General features: G+C 44.3%; 1 protein-coding gene across 4 annotated transcripts; it reads right to left on the bottom strand.

Moving 5' to 3' along the window:
• Positions 1–316: 316 nt before the first annotated feature.
• LOC100193647 (Haloacid dehalogenase-like hydrolase (HAD) superfamily protein) lies at positions 317–13,970 on the bottom strand. Of its 4 annotated transcripts, none has more exons than XM_008655648.4 (8): positions 13,569–13,970; positions 2,034–2,096; positions 1,888–1,953; positions 1,686–1,783; positions 1,457–1,582; positions 1,049–1,333; positions 898–963; positions 317–815 (listed from the first exon to the last, which is right to left on the bottom strand). In XM_008655648.4, the coding sequence occupies exons 2-8, from the start codon at positions 2,077–2,079 to the stop codon at positions 660–662; spliced, it is 843 nt and encodes a 280-aa protein (XP_008653870.1). In that variant the 5' UTR covers positions 2,080–2,096; positions 13,569–13,970; the 3' UTR covers positions 317–659. The 4 variants fall into 4 exon arrangements, with proteins under 4 accessions (XP_008653870.1, XP_020398946.1, NP_001132215.2 ...); XM_020543357.3 differs by having other exon boundaries at positions 334–815; positions 2,054–2,105; positions 13,569–13,968; NM_001138743.2 differs by having other exon boundaries at positions 350–815; positions 2,034–2,105; positions 13,569–13,772.
• Between the last annotated feature and the right edge of the window lie 575 nt (positions 13,971–14,545).

The following is a 14,545-nucleotide window of genomic DNA, read 5'->3' on the forward strand; positions in this document are numbered from 1 at the left end:
CCCAAATTACAACAAGGACCCTTCCGTTTTAGTTATTGCAGAACCGAACAAAATATCTAGAAAAAGGAAAAAAAGGGAAAGGAAGAGAAAAGAATGCATTTCTATAACTGAATTCATTACAATACCTCTGAAACCAAACAGAATGCGTAGAATTTTAAATGGTCGTAATATGTACTTCAGTACATTCAACTACTAAAAATGAACTAAAAAATATGAGCAAAATTTAGGCATAGGCCTCGCAAAATTAGGCCAGCCTTGGCAGCCAAACAGCAACTGATAAAAGCTCCCACTGTCCAAAGAACACAAGAATTATAGGCGGCACTAGAGTTCCTTTTAAAGAGGGCAATGTAATCGTAAGCCTTTGAAGCTTGGTAGAATTGGAGTACTGTCAGTTTATTCTGAGGTACAATCATGGTACATAGAGAATGGTGCGAACATCTGCAGAATACTGACTGCATATTGCTTGTTCAGCGACTTGAGCTCACGCTGCTGTAATGTAACTGATACAGTTCCATTAATATTTGGAACTAACATAAGAGTGCAATGCTATTTCTCATTAATGAAGCTACTAGGGTACACCTTCTGCATCCACTATCCAAACCCAAAACTATTGGTAGCAGGTCTCATGGTAGCGCAGGAAGGATACATAGCCCCCAGATTCAAGCAGCCACCGGAGTCTCGACAGCAGTGGGAGAAAGAAGAGCATCAGACTCAGACCGATCCTGGCCGTCCCATATCTCGGGTAGAGCTTCCTTCATGTTGTGAATGCTCTCCAAAGCATGGTCAGCCCCTGGAACAAGTGTCGGCCTGCCAACCTGCAGAGTTCAGAAAGTTTTGCGTTCAGTCTTTCCCTTCGAACATGAATGACGGCTCAAATGTGCAGGGCGGGCGTCTTACAATCACAGTATGGAAGCCTGCTGCCTTTCCCGAAGCTATGTTCCGAGTGCTGTCGTCAAAAAATATCTGAAACATAGATTATTAGGACGTACGTATAATCTTCAGTGCAGAATTACTTGCCATTTTTTCTTCAGAAAAGCTGTGTTCTTACTGTTTTCTTGGGATCAACGTTTGCAATCCGAGTTACAGCTTCCATGGCTTCAATGGAGGGCTTGCAGAGGATGGGTGATATGGGTCTGAACCCATCGGATTCATTCAGATCAGCCGAGTCGGGGAACGTTTCATCTGGGAACAGCATGCCGTTGCCGTCTCGGAACGCGCTCGGACCATTGCAGGGATTCAGTGTCTCGAAGCAGATCACGCCATCGAAGCAACCCTGTAAACCAAGTCTGCACAGAGCTTCCTCCGCGTGAGCTTTGTCAGAATTTGTGAACACCTGCAGTAACCAGATTTTAGGTTGATAAATAAAAATGATTCCCGTGACCATTTTTTTTCAAGCATATCATCTCAGAATACAGCAAGAAAACAGAAAACAAAACTAGCTGGTTGGTATTCATACTATTTTTCTCTGTGGAATTGAAAGTAGGAGGGTCCTCAAAACAGGGTCAGGCCTCAGGTTGTGATATGGCAAGGTACCATGAACAGTTGCATGGAACTCATCGTTGTCAAATTCGTAGCCTAATGCCTGCAGGGAATAACGATCGCATGATCAAAAATTAAGGAGAAGAAAATATAGGACAAGTCATTGTAAAGATTCAAAAAGCAACTAATGCAACGTGAGTTTGTACCTTAAGGCCAGCCATTGTGGTGCCATATTCCTTGTACAGGTCCAGGCACATATCTGCAACCTGCCTTTCTTCAATATGCAGGTGGTGCCGCATGTAATCTGGTGGCCAAATTTCGAAGTTGCAGTTTCTTCAACATTTGCAGACAACAAACGCTTCGTAAAGCGTGGACCCGTGGAAAGTGATTCGTATCATTATTACTCACCTTGTATGTTTTTGCGACAAGCTAGATTGATGCCAGCACTGAAGGGGTACAGAGTGTCATCAAGATCTTAAAAATGGAATAGAAAACATCATTATTTGATTGATGAATAAATAAACGCTGTGGATTTTTTAAAACAGGGGACACACCAAACAGCAAGCACTCGTACTTCGGTCTTTCAAGAATAGCCTCCATCCTCAAGAGTCAGAAAACTGCAAAAACTTTTGCCAGATTAACTGAGATCAGTTTTCTGAATAGTAATTGTCTGAGAACAGCCAAAAAAATGAAGAAAAATAAAACGGCTATGGATTTATTTGCGCAAACAAGGATTTCTTAATTATAGTTTAACTCCTGCTATATGTATTAAACACATCCACTAACTCCACCGCAGTTTCATAAATAAATAAATAAATAAAGAAAATGTTAGTAATAATTCACTACATTTCCACCTATAAAAACCAGCTGTTCCACCCAATCCTGGTTAGCAGTTTAACAAGAGCTGGGCCTGATCACCCTAGCTAGCTCCTCGACCCGGATGTTCTCATTTTTCTAGCCGGTGGTGCCAAAGTTCAAAAAATGTTGGGAAGGAATCGAGGAAGGGTATCAACACCCTAATTATCTTGGTAGCCTGGGAGATCTGGAAACACGTAATCTTTGTGTTTTTTTTAGGGGGCTAGGTCTTGTGTTCAAAGTGTTATGTTGGCTCTAGTTGAGGAAGGAGATGCTTGGTGTTTAGCTGGAGCTGATGCCCTTTAGAGCCTGCTCCTAGCTCCTGGTTGTTCCTAGTAGTTGTATGTCTGCTTCTTTTTGGTTTAAGGTGTGATTGGCCATTTCCAGGCTACTCCTGAATGGCCTTGTAATTGGGGTGGACAGTTCTTGTCTCCCTATCTGTTTCTTCTTCTTAATTGAAATGACACGTACCTCTCCTGCGTTTGTTAAAAAATGTGGATTTTAGATGCTTCTGTTGACTCTTGGTTTTGTCAAGCATTTCCCAGATGATCCAGTATGTGCGATGAGAGGCTGAAGGACATAACGGAAATGGAGATTGTTATCGCCTTGGCGAGGAAGAAGCAGAAGACAGGCAGGAAGGGAAGAATACAGATAGGCAAAGGAGCAGACTGACTCTGTTCTGGTATATTTTTCTGTCCATCTTCCTATTACACGCTTGCTTTATATTCCTGTATAGCTATGGCCTAAGGCCCATTACTCTATCCATTCTGCTCCCTTGACACGGAGATTAGGCCTACGAATGCGACGGCCCACCACTTGAACGCCATCCCTTGGTTCCTTTCCTCCTGCGCCCTCTTCACCTTGTGCTGGCGCCTGTAGGTCTCTGACATTCTCCTCCCCTTGAGAAGCCGCTTGCCCCCAAGCTGGCGCTGCTGGAAATCGATGTCGAAGAGCTGCTTCATCTTCCCAGGACGATAGTGCTTCATCTGTAGATGACCAGTGAACGAGGACCTGTTGTATGGACTTGCCTCCTCGAACAATAACACGCCGATCAAGCACCTGTTCTGGTATCTGGAGAGGAATGGACATGTTAGGCAACACTGAACTAACATTTTGGGAGCCCACTGAGTGCTTGAGTTGGGACACATGAAAAACTGGATGAACAGTGGATGAAGAAGGCAGCTGCAATTTGTAGGCAACCTTGCCAATGCGTTGAATAATTGCAAAGGGCCCAAAGTATTTGAAGCTGAGTTTGTGATTTGCTCTAGTGGCCACTGAAGATTGGACATATGGTTGTAGCTTAAGGTAAACCATGTCTCCAACTTGGAACTCTCGGTCTGTCCTCTTCTTATCTGCTTGGAATTTCATCCTCTGTTGTGCTCGGTGAAGGTGGTGTTGAACCAGTTTAACCATGAGTTCCCGCTGGTCAAGCCAAGCCTGAAGGTCTAATGAAGGAACTGCATCAGTCAACGTTAATCCCAAATGCCTTGGGGCTCGACCATATAGTACTTCAAATGGGGACCGCCCCAATGATGAATGAAAACTGGTATTATACCAATATTCGGCCAGAGACAACCAATGAGACCATTTTGTAGGACAAGCGTGCACAAAACTGCGTAGAAAGGTTTCCAAGCATTGATTGACACGCTCGGTTTGGCCATCCGTTTGAGGATGGTAGGAAGTGCTCATGCGAAGTGTTGTTCCAGTCAGCTTGAATAGTTCCTGCCAAAACTTGCTAGTGAAGACTTTATCTCGATCTGATACTATCGACTGAGGCAAGCCATGCAACTTGTATACCGAATCCATAAAGAGTTGAGCCACTTTCAAGGCTGTGTAGGGATGCAGCAATGGCAAGAAGTGGGCATATTTAGAAAATAAGTCCACAACCACCAGGATGGTGTCAGCGTGAGCAGATCTGGGAAGCCCTTCAATGAAATCCATACTTATGATTTGCCAAGCAGCCTCTGGTATGGGTAGGGGTTGAAGTAACCCGGGGTACTTGTGTCTATCGGGTTTAGACTGTTGGCAAACTGTACAAGCTGCCACATATGACTTGATCATAGATTTCATATTCTTCCATGCAAACAATTGCTTGATTCTTCGATATGTAACAGGAAATCCTGAATGACCCCCAACTGGACTGTCGTGCAAGGCGGATATAATCTGAATCTGAAGAGCTTCACAAGTCCCCACCCAAACACGGCCTTTATACCTGAGAATGCCTGATTGTAAGGTATAAGGTCCTGTGTTATCTGTGGTAGTAGCCAAACTAGTAATGAGTTGTTGTGAGAAGGTGTCATCTGCATAGCTATCCAATACCTGATCCATCCACTGAGGTACTATTGAAGTAACATGAAATAGTGAGGAATCAGGATGTGGTCTTCTAGATAGGGCATCAGCTGCCCCATTGTCAGCCCCCTTTTTGTATACCACTCTATATTGCAAGCCCAGAAGTTTAGAGAACACTCTTTGCTGCCAAGGTGTACTCAGCCTCTGTTCAGTGAGATGGGACAGACTTCTGTGATCTGAATATATCAAAAATTCCGAATGTTGGAGGTACTGACGCCATTTATCCACAGCTAACAGGATGGCCAGATATTCCTTCTCATATGTTGATAATCCTTGATTTTTAACCCCAAGAGCCTTGCTCACATATGCTAAAGGATGACTGTTTTGTAGAAGAACAGCCCCAATCCCTTTGCTAGAAGCATCTGTTTCTATGGCAAATGGTTTGGAAAAATCTGGAAGCATGAGTACAGGAGCTGTAGTGAGGCCCTGTTTGAGGGTGAGAAAAGCTTCTTCATGCACTTGTGTCCATATGAACAATACCCCTTTTTTCAATAGATCATTGAGAGGTCGAGCAATCACCCCAAAATTTTTGACAAACTTCCTATAGTAACCCGCAAGTCCAAGAAATCCTCTGAGGTCTTTACAGTTTGAAGGTGTAGGCCAGGAAGACACTGCCTCTATTTTTGATGGGTCAGTAGCCACCCCTTGCTGACTAATGACATGTCCCAAATAGCCTATTTTCTGTTGGGCAAAGGCACATTTAGACATCTTGATAAACCATTGATCCTTCTGAAGAATTTGGAGAACTTGTTGTAAGTGATTAATGTGGTCTGTCCAGGTTTTGCTATAGATCAGTATATCGTCAAAAAAGACCAGCACACATTTCCTGAGAAGAGGAGCAAGAGTTGAGTTCATTGCACTCTGAAAAGTTGCTGGTGCTCCTGAAAGACCAAAAGGCATCACCCTAAACTCAAAATGGCCGTGATGAGTTTGAAATGCAGTCTTGTGTTGATCTTTTGGACTCATGCGAATTTGGTGAAAACCTGCCCTTAAATCAAGGGTAGAGAACCACGCAGCCCCATGTAACTCATCAAGGAATTCATCAATAACAGGGACTGGATATTTGGTTTTGAGAGTCAAAGCATTTAAATGTCTGTAGTCAACACAAAAGCGATATGTATGATCTTTCTTTTTCACCAAGATAACTGATGAGGAAAATTCACTTTGGCTAGGTTGGACAATGCCTGATTGTAACATTTCTTCCACTTGTTTCTCTATCTCAGTTTTCAATGCAGGAGCATATCTATAGGGTCGCATTTGCTGTTAGAAATAAATGCGACACAAAATAGGATCAATCACAGAGAAGACACGGATTTAACGTGGAAAACCCCTCCAAAGTGAAGGGGAAAAAACCACGGGCGCCGGCAGGCAACTTCTCACTATTTTCGGGTGGTTACAGATCGCAGGAGATTTACAATTGAGATAGATATCTCCTGCGGCTTACAAAGATATTTATAGAGGTGAAACCCTAAAACGATCCGTGTCTTCTCTCGCCAACTTGGCCGCCTTCTTCAGAATTTGGATCACAAACTCAACAAACTCCACCTTGAGACAAATTCCTTGTAGCATCATAATAGCAAGCTCCACCTTAAACAAATGCATCATTATCTTGCCGACGCCAACAGCCACTAAGGACTAATTTATAATACCAACTAAGTTTGAGCATAGCTCAAACTTAGCAACAGAAACATGCTTTGTCATCATATCAGCTGGATTATTATCAGTACTGATCTTGCATACCTTCACCAACCCTTTTTCAATGATATCACGAATGAAGTGATAACGGATATCAATATGTTTGGATTTCTCAGTAATCATCTGATCTTTGGTGAGATGAATGGCACTCTGGCTATCACAATAGATGGTAATGCAAGACTTAATTCCACATAACTCTGAATATATACCTTTCAACCATAAGGCTTCCTTAGTAACTTCTGCAATTGCCATATACTCAGCTTCTGTGGTAGACAAAGCAACAGTATCCTGTAAACGAGCTTTCCAACTCACAGCACAATCTCCAATAGTAAAGACATAACCTGAAAGAGATCTCCTCCTGTCTAAATCACCACCATAATCTGAATCAACATAGCCAATCAGACCATCTCCAGATTTACCAAAACATAAACAAGCACTAGAAGAACCACGTAGATATCTGAAAATCCACTGAACAGCTTTCCAATGCTCTTTACCAGGATTAGACATGTATCTAGCAACAACGCTCATAGCATGAGACAAATCAGGACGAGAACAAACCATAGCATACATGAGTGACCCAACAGCACTAGAGTATGGAACTTTGGACATATATTCAAGCTCAGCATCAGTTTCAGCACACTGTTTAGCAGACAGTTTAAAATGAGGAGCCAACGGAGTACTCACAGGTTTAGTATTTTGCATGTTGAAACGACGAAGGACCTTCTCAATATAATTCTTCTGGCTCAAGTACAGCAGTCCAGACTTCCTATCCCTGACTATCTCTATGCCAAGGATTTTCTTTGCAGCACCCAGATCCTTCATATCAAATTCGCTACTAAGTTGTGCCTTTAAAGCAGTGATTTCCTTCATGCTCTTGGCAGCAATCAACATATCATCAACATATAGCAGCAAATATGTAGGTGATCCATTAACAAATTTTAGATAAACACAACTATCATATTGAGACCTCTGAAAGCCCTTAGAAAGCATAAATGAATCAAACCTCTTATACCATTGTCTGGGAGATTGTTTCAGACCATATAAGGACTTCTTCAACCTGCACACATAGTCTTCTTTTCCAGGAACAATGAACCCCTCTGGCTGGTCCATATAAATGTCCTCCTCCAAATCACCATGTAAGAAAGCAGTTTTCACATCTAACTGTTCAAGCTCATAGTCATGTACAGCAACAAGACTAAGAAAGGTACGAATTGAACTATGCTTGACAACAGGAGAATAGACATCAGAGTAATCAATTCCTGGAATCTGACTAAAACCTTTTGCAACTAGCCTTGCTTTAAAGCGCAGAGGCTCTTTTGGAGTCATACCTTCTTTTCTTTTGAAGATCCATTTGCACTTAATTGCCTTTTTACCAGAAGGCAGCCGAGCTAGTTCCCAAGTGCCATTCTTATCAAGAGACTCCATTTCTTCATGCATAGCACCCATCCACTTTTCACTATCAGTACACAATATAGCTTCTGAATAATTCAATGGTTCCTGAACATTATCAACTTCTTCAGCAACAGCCAAAGCAAAAGCAGCATTGCACTCTTGAATCAGTCTTTGGGGCCGAACTATCTGCCTCCTAGTTCGGCCTTCAGCAAGAGACTGGGGATGAGACTCCACAACAGGTGATGAAATTTCAGAAACAGAATTTTCAGCAGGTTCAGCAGATGGTGGAGCATGATCATCAACATCCCCTCCGTGCTCCACCTGCACACTGATAGACTCAGAATTCTGGTTAGTAGCACTGGTAGATACAACCGAAGGAAACATGGCAGATTCATTGAACACAACGTTTCTACTAAAAAATGCCTTCTGTGTATCAGGATTCCACAATTTATATGCTTTAACACCAGATCCATAACCCAAGAAAACACACTTAATTGCTCTAGGCTCAAGTTTACCATTATCAACATGTGCATATGCAGTACAACCAAACACTCTCAACTGAGAATAATCATAGGGGGAACCAGACCAAACCTCAATTGGAGTTTTCTTATCGATAGCAGTGGATGGTGAACAATTGATCAAATGACAAGCAGTGGAAGCGGCCTCAGCCCAAAACTTGCGGCTCAAACCTGAGTTGGACAGCATACACCGAGCCTTGGAGATTATTGTTCTATTCATACGCTCTGCCACACCGTTCTGCTGAGGTGTATATGGTATAGTGTGGTGCCTCACAATGCCCTCCTTCCTGCAGAAAGAGTTAAAATCACCAGAACAAAACTCCATACCATTGTCAGTTCTCAGAACCTTCAGCTTCCTCTCAGTCTGCTTCTCAACCATAGTCTTCCAAACCTTGAAAGACTCAAAGGCATCTGATTTTTTCTTAAGAAAATAAGGCCAAACTCTGCGTGAATTATCATCAATGATAGTCAACATGTAACGAGCACCACCATGTGAAGGTATACGTGACGGCCCCCACAAATCAGCATGAACATAATCAAGAATATTTTCGGTATTATGAACAGCAGAACTGAATTTTACCCTTTTATGCTTACCGAAAACACAGTGCTCACAGAAATCAAGAGTATCAGCATGGCAGCCATCAAGAAGGCCTCTCTTGCTCAATTCTGCCAAACCAGGTGCACTCATATGGCCAAGGCGCATATGCCAAATTTTAGTAGTCTCAGAATCAGATGCAACAACAGCATTAGCAGAGCCAGAACTACCTCGAAGCACATATAAGTTTTCAGCTTTCAAATCACCTTTAATAACCACAAGAGAGCCTTTTGTTACCTTCATGACACCGTCACCGGCGGTATACTTGTAGCCCTTTGTGTCCAGAGTACTCAGAGAGATGAGGTTCCTGGACATGGATGGAACATGTCGTACTTCAGTCAATGTGCGTACAATCCCATCGAACATCTTGATCTGCACGGTGCCCATGCCAACAACAGTGCAAGGGGAATTATCACCCATCCGAAGAGTACCTCCGTTCTGCACAGCTTCATAGGTACTAAACAGAGATTTTTTAGTGCAAACATGATATGAGCAAGCAGAATCGAGGATCCATTGGGCATCATCAGCAGCACAACCAGCAAAGGCAATAAGAACATCACCATTATCAGAATTATTTTCGGATGCAACAGAGACAGTACCTCCAGTCTTACCCTTCTCCTTGTTCCTCTTCTCCTTGTTCTGCAGTTTGTAACAGTTCTCAATTACATGGTTCGTCTTCTTGCAGTATTTGCAAAATAATTCATCGGATGGCCCCCTTGACTTGGAGCGACCCCTCTGGTTCTTCCCCTTTCCTTTGCCACCTGAGTTGGACTTTTTCTGATCAGTGCGGCCACGGACATACAAAGCTTCTCCACTCGAGCCAGCAGCATCTTCCGAGTTAACCATCTGTCTCATTTTTTCTTTCGCAGTCAAAGCTTCATACACTTCAGCCACGGTTAGAGTATCACGACTGTATAGGATGGTATCTCGAAAATTGCTAAACGATGCAGGGAGGGAACACAGGAGAAGAAGAGCTAGGTCTTCATCATCAAACTTTACCTCCATAGACGTCAGATCGGCCACGATCTCCTTAAACACCGATATGTGCGTCAGAACGGATCCTCCTTCCTGCAACTTGTGGGAGAACAACTTCATTTTGACATGCATCTTGCTGGTCAGATCCTTTGACATACAGATCGACTCCAGCTTCAACCAGAGAGCAGCGGCTGTCTTCTCTGCCAGAACCTCCTGCAGAATATTGTTAGACAGATGAAGGTGAATATGTGCGAGCGCCTTACGATCCTTGCGCCTCTCCTCATCTGTCCACGTCCTGGCATCCTTGTTGCCAAATCCATCTAGGGCATCATCCAGGTCGCGATCAGATTGCGAGAGAATTGCCCGCATCTTCACCTGCCACAGCGAGAAACGCGTGTCGAGATCCAGCAGCGGAAGATCGTATTTCATTGTCGTCGACATCCGTGCGCCGGCAGGAAACCCTAGCACACCGATCACCAAACAACCAAAGCTCTGATACCACTTGTTAGAAATAAATGCGACACAAAATAGGATCAATCACAGAGAAGACACGGATTTAACGTGGAAAACCCCTCCAAAGTGAAGGGGAAAAAACCACGGGCGCCGGCAGGCAACTTCTCACTATTTTCGGGTGGTTACAGATCGCAGGAGATTTACAATTGAGATAGATATCTCCTGCGGCTTACAAAGATATTTATAGAGGTGAAACCCTAAAACGATCCGTACCGGGGGGGGCTCCGCCCCCCCCACCCCCCAGGCGTCCCTGGGCTGCGGGAAGGCCAGTTGGCCTCGCTGCGCTCCGGCCCAAGCCTCCCGGCGACGGGCCTCCGCTTCGCTCGCCAACTTGGCCGCCTTCTTCAGAATTTGGATCACAAACTCAACATTTGCACTGGTCTGGCTCCTTGAATGAGCGGAATCTGATGGTCACATTCTCTCACTGGGGGCATGGTATGGGGTATGTCAAAAACTGAAGAAAATTGAGATAAAAGTTCTTGGATATCAGTAGGAAGATCAGCAACCATAGTCTGCTCTTTGTCAGATAATCCTTGTAAGCTACAGACCTGTATCACTGCTGTCTGTAACACTGAGGACTTAACTCCATGCAAGGTTACTGTGGTGTCCTGAAGAGGAATACTGAGCCATTTTTGTGACCAGTGTATGAGCATGGGACTGTGACTCTCCAACCAGTCCATCCCCACAATAAGATCATATGTGGACAAGGGTAATACTCTTAATGTGGATGAAAATGTAACCCCACTAATGGACCAAGAAGCATCCACAATATGTTTTGCACAGCTCATGTAAGACCCATTTGCCACCTGAACCTTCATTGGCTGGTCCATTGTAGAAATTGTAGGAATAGAAGAAGCCACAGCCATACTCAAAAAAGAATGAGAACTCCCAGAATCAAGCAGTGCCAAGATATCCATGCCTGCTATGTGACCCACAAATTTCATAGTGCGAGGGGCCTCAGACCCATCCACAGCTGCTTGTGACAATTGCAACACATTAATCTCAACATTGTCTTCAGACACCTCGGCGCATTCTGGAATTGCTTCAGTATTGGTGCATTGTACCATTTGCCATAATTCCTCCACTACTTGTAGTTGTACTGTGTCTGAACACCGATGACCACGGTTATATTGCAAACCACACTTGTAGCAGAGCCCTTTTGCTTTGCGATAGGCATATAATGAGGCAATACGGTCATCTGTAGATGGTAAAGTACCCCCAATGGATTTGTCGCCTGTGGACAAAGCAGTCATGTGCTTGGGTTCTTTAACAGGTTGAGCTGGTGCAGCCCCTAGCCGAGGCTTGAATGCAGTAGTAGAATCACCCCATTTGGAACCGGTTCTCTTCATCATAGCCCCAGCTTCCTCCTGCAATTGTGCAAGAACCATGGCAGTATCGAGGTCTGATGGGCGGTGAAGCATAACAACAGCTTTGACTTCGTCACGAAGACCGTCAACAAATTTCAACGTGTAATATAAGGGGTCAGACATGGTTTGGTAGGCATTTAATTTGTCTACTAGTTGAGAGAACTCATCTACATAAGAAGCCACAGAATGTGTTTGTCGGATGCTAAACAGTTGTCGGAGCAACAGCTGGTGTTGGTCCTTGCCGAACCGTTCTAAAATCAACCTACCAAACTCTCCCCAGGACATAGTGGATACTCTCGACTCTACTGACTGCAACCAACGGGCAGCCGGTCCAGTGAACTGCATAGATGAAACTCGAATCCAAACAGCAGGATCTACCTCATACATAATGAAATAATCCTCGCAGCGCTTTTGCCACAACCGAGGATTATCTCCATCAAAGGATGGGAAGTGAATTTTGGGTAGGTTGCCTAAATTCTTGGCTGAAAAGTGCCCTGGCCCCTCAACCCCATTCATGTCAAAAGTGCGACCGCAAGGTACAGAATGGAACTCAGATTGACCACGTCGAGGTTGAGAAGAACATATACCATTGATCGGGAGTTGGATTGGGTGTGGTTTCCCAAAACCATACTCCCGGTTAGTAGTTGCAGTGCCGTGCCCGTCGGGCCTTCCAGTACAAGTCGGGGAAGCAGATGTGTGCTCTCCCGCTGGTACATATGGTCCAAGGATGCTGTCTTGGCCGCGATGATCTCCTGTGGTGTTGTTGTTGCGCTCGAGGAATTGGGTCAGCCGAGCAAGGTCCGAGCGCAAGGTGTCCACGGAGTTCCTGATGCCGTCCACGGAATGTTCGACTCGTGGCCGCCAAGACTCGAACGCCGAGGTGGCGTTCTCCAGCACCGCCACCCGATTGGAGGTCTCGGTCACCAATCCGTCGACACGCCCCAAGGTTGCTGCCTCCAATTGTGCGATCTGTGCTTCGACGCGGTCGCCCAAGGAACGGGTGAGATCCGTTCGGAATGCTTCAATCTCTCCATCACCCAGCTTCTCCTGTAACTTGGAGATATTGGTGGTGTTCATCTTGACCGCATCCTCCATCTGGGACCATCGGTGATCTTGTGACTCCAATCGATCACAGAGTTGTTGAAGAAGTTGGGATTGAGTCGCCAGCGTCCTTGATTGCGCCTCCATGGATTTGGACTGCGCTTCCAGGGCCGACGTCACGCTTGGATCGGGTGCACCTGCCATCTTCGCGCGCCTTGTGTAGTGGAGCGGAGCCGCCAGATCGGACACCAAGTCTGATACCACTTGTTATCGCCTTGGCGAGGAAGAAGCAGAAGACAGGCAGGAAGGGAAGAATACAGATAGGCAAAGGAGCAGACTGACTCTGTTCTGGTATATTTTTCTGTCCATCTTCCTATTACACGCTTGCTTTATATTCCTGTATAGCTATGGCCTAAGGCCCATTACTCTATCCATTCTGCTCCCTTGACACGGAGATTAGGCCTACGAATGCGACGGCCCACCACTTGAACGCCATCCCTTGGTTCCTTTCCTCCTGCGCCCTCTTCACCTTGTGCTGGCGCCTGTAGGTCTCTGACAGAGATGTAGCCCCGCACCCTACTGGCTGCCTGAAGAATGAAGCAGTAGGTGTTGTCTACAGCTACAGGAGTGAAGATGATCTCTAGATGCAAGTGCACTGCTTTCCATTGTCCGACACGCTTCCTAGATGCGATTTGAAGCTACTTCTATTTGTCTCCCTTGGATAAGGAGACTTATGTCATTGCATCTACACAGATAGAAACAGTCCAACAGAGCAGACAAGAAGGTTACCTTCAAAATGCAAGGATTTGAAGTTGAAGGCTTCTGAATCTGAGATGAATGGTGTTAGAGCCGGTGCTTCTCGTTCTGTCTGTACTTATAGCAGCCCAAAGCTCTCAGAACAGTTATGCAGCTGCCTGAGCAGATTGATTCATGGCATATTGGCATGGTATTCAGCATTCGAATGATCCAGAAGCCAATTTGCCTGTAGCTTTCCATCAACGCAAGAGGACGCCTCTTTCCTTTCGCAGAAAAAGCAGGAGCGGGTGTTCAACCTTGAAGGCCCGCGTATCCTCACAAGTCAGAACTGCATGAGAATACATTGTAATTGTAACCACTGGAAGGACCAAGGAATATTACAAGCATCTTGTTGAAAAATCCTAGACTCTGGCATGGTAGTTGAGAAATTGGTCCACTTGGTAGTACTTGATGCCAGTACTAGCTCTGTTGTTTATCCAGCAGCCTCTTTTGAATTCATAGAGAATAGGAGAGAAAACGAATAATTAAAGGTATGGCAAATCAGACACTTCCACGGCACCATGTTAGCACATACGCCATTTGGCATAATTTGTGTGGTCCAATGGTTACTCGATTGGAATTGGCACCTTCATAGGAATGTTCCAACTCATTGAATATTATTATTGGAATGAGAAACCCTAACTTTAATCAGGATGGGCTACGTGTGTGTATATATTAGAAGAAAAGGAGTACATGAGTTGGACCACTGCCAAAATCTTTACGCTCCGTTTGAATCGTTGGAATTAAATTTCATTCTAATAATAATAATTTAGACATGTATTAATTAAACTAATTCGATTTTATGTAAAATATATCAGTATACTATTATTCGCAAAATATCGGAGATATTTATGTGCTACATTTTTACTATAGAGAAGTGAGTCGAAGATCGTCTTATAAATTATAGAGTAGAAACAAATTCTAGTAATACATAAAATCATTTATCATCCTCCACCACATGAATTTGAGAT

This window comes from Zea mays, chromosome 1, assembly GCF_902167145.1.
Source record: "Zea mays cultivar B73 chromosome 1, Zm-B73-REFERENCE-NAM-5.0, whole genome shotgun sequence".
Classification (NCBI taxonomy): domain Eukaryota; kingdom Viridiplantae; phylum Streptophyta; class Magnoliopsida; order Poales; family Poaceae; genus Zea; species Zea mays.

Bases quoted from the DNA above. Each gene is read 5' to 3' on its own strand.
- LOC100193647 (XM_035962242.1), bottom strand. From the start codon at position 12,983: ATGGCAGGTGCACCCGATCCAAGCGTGACGTCGGCCCTGGAAGCGCAG.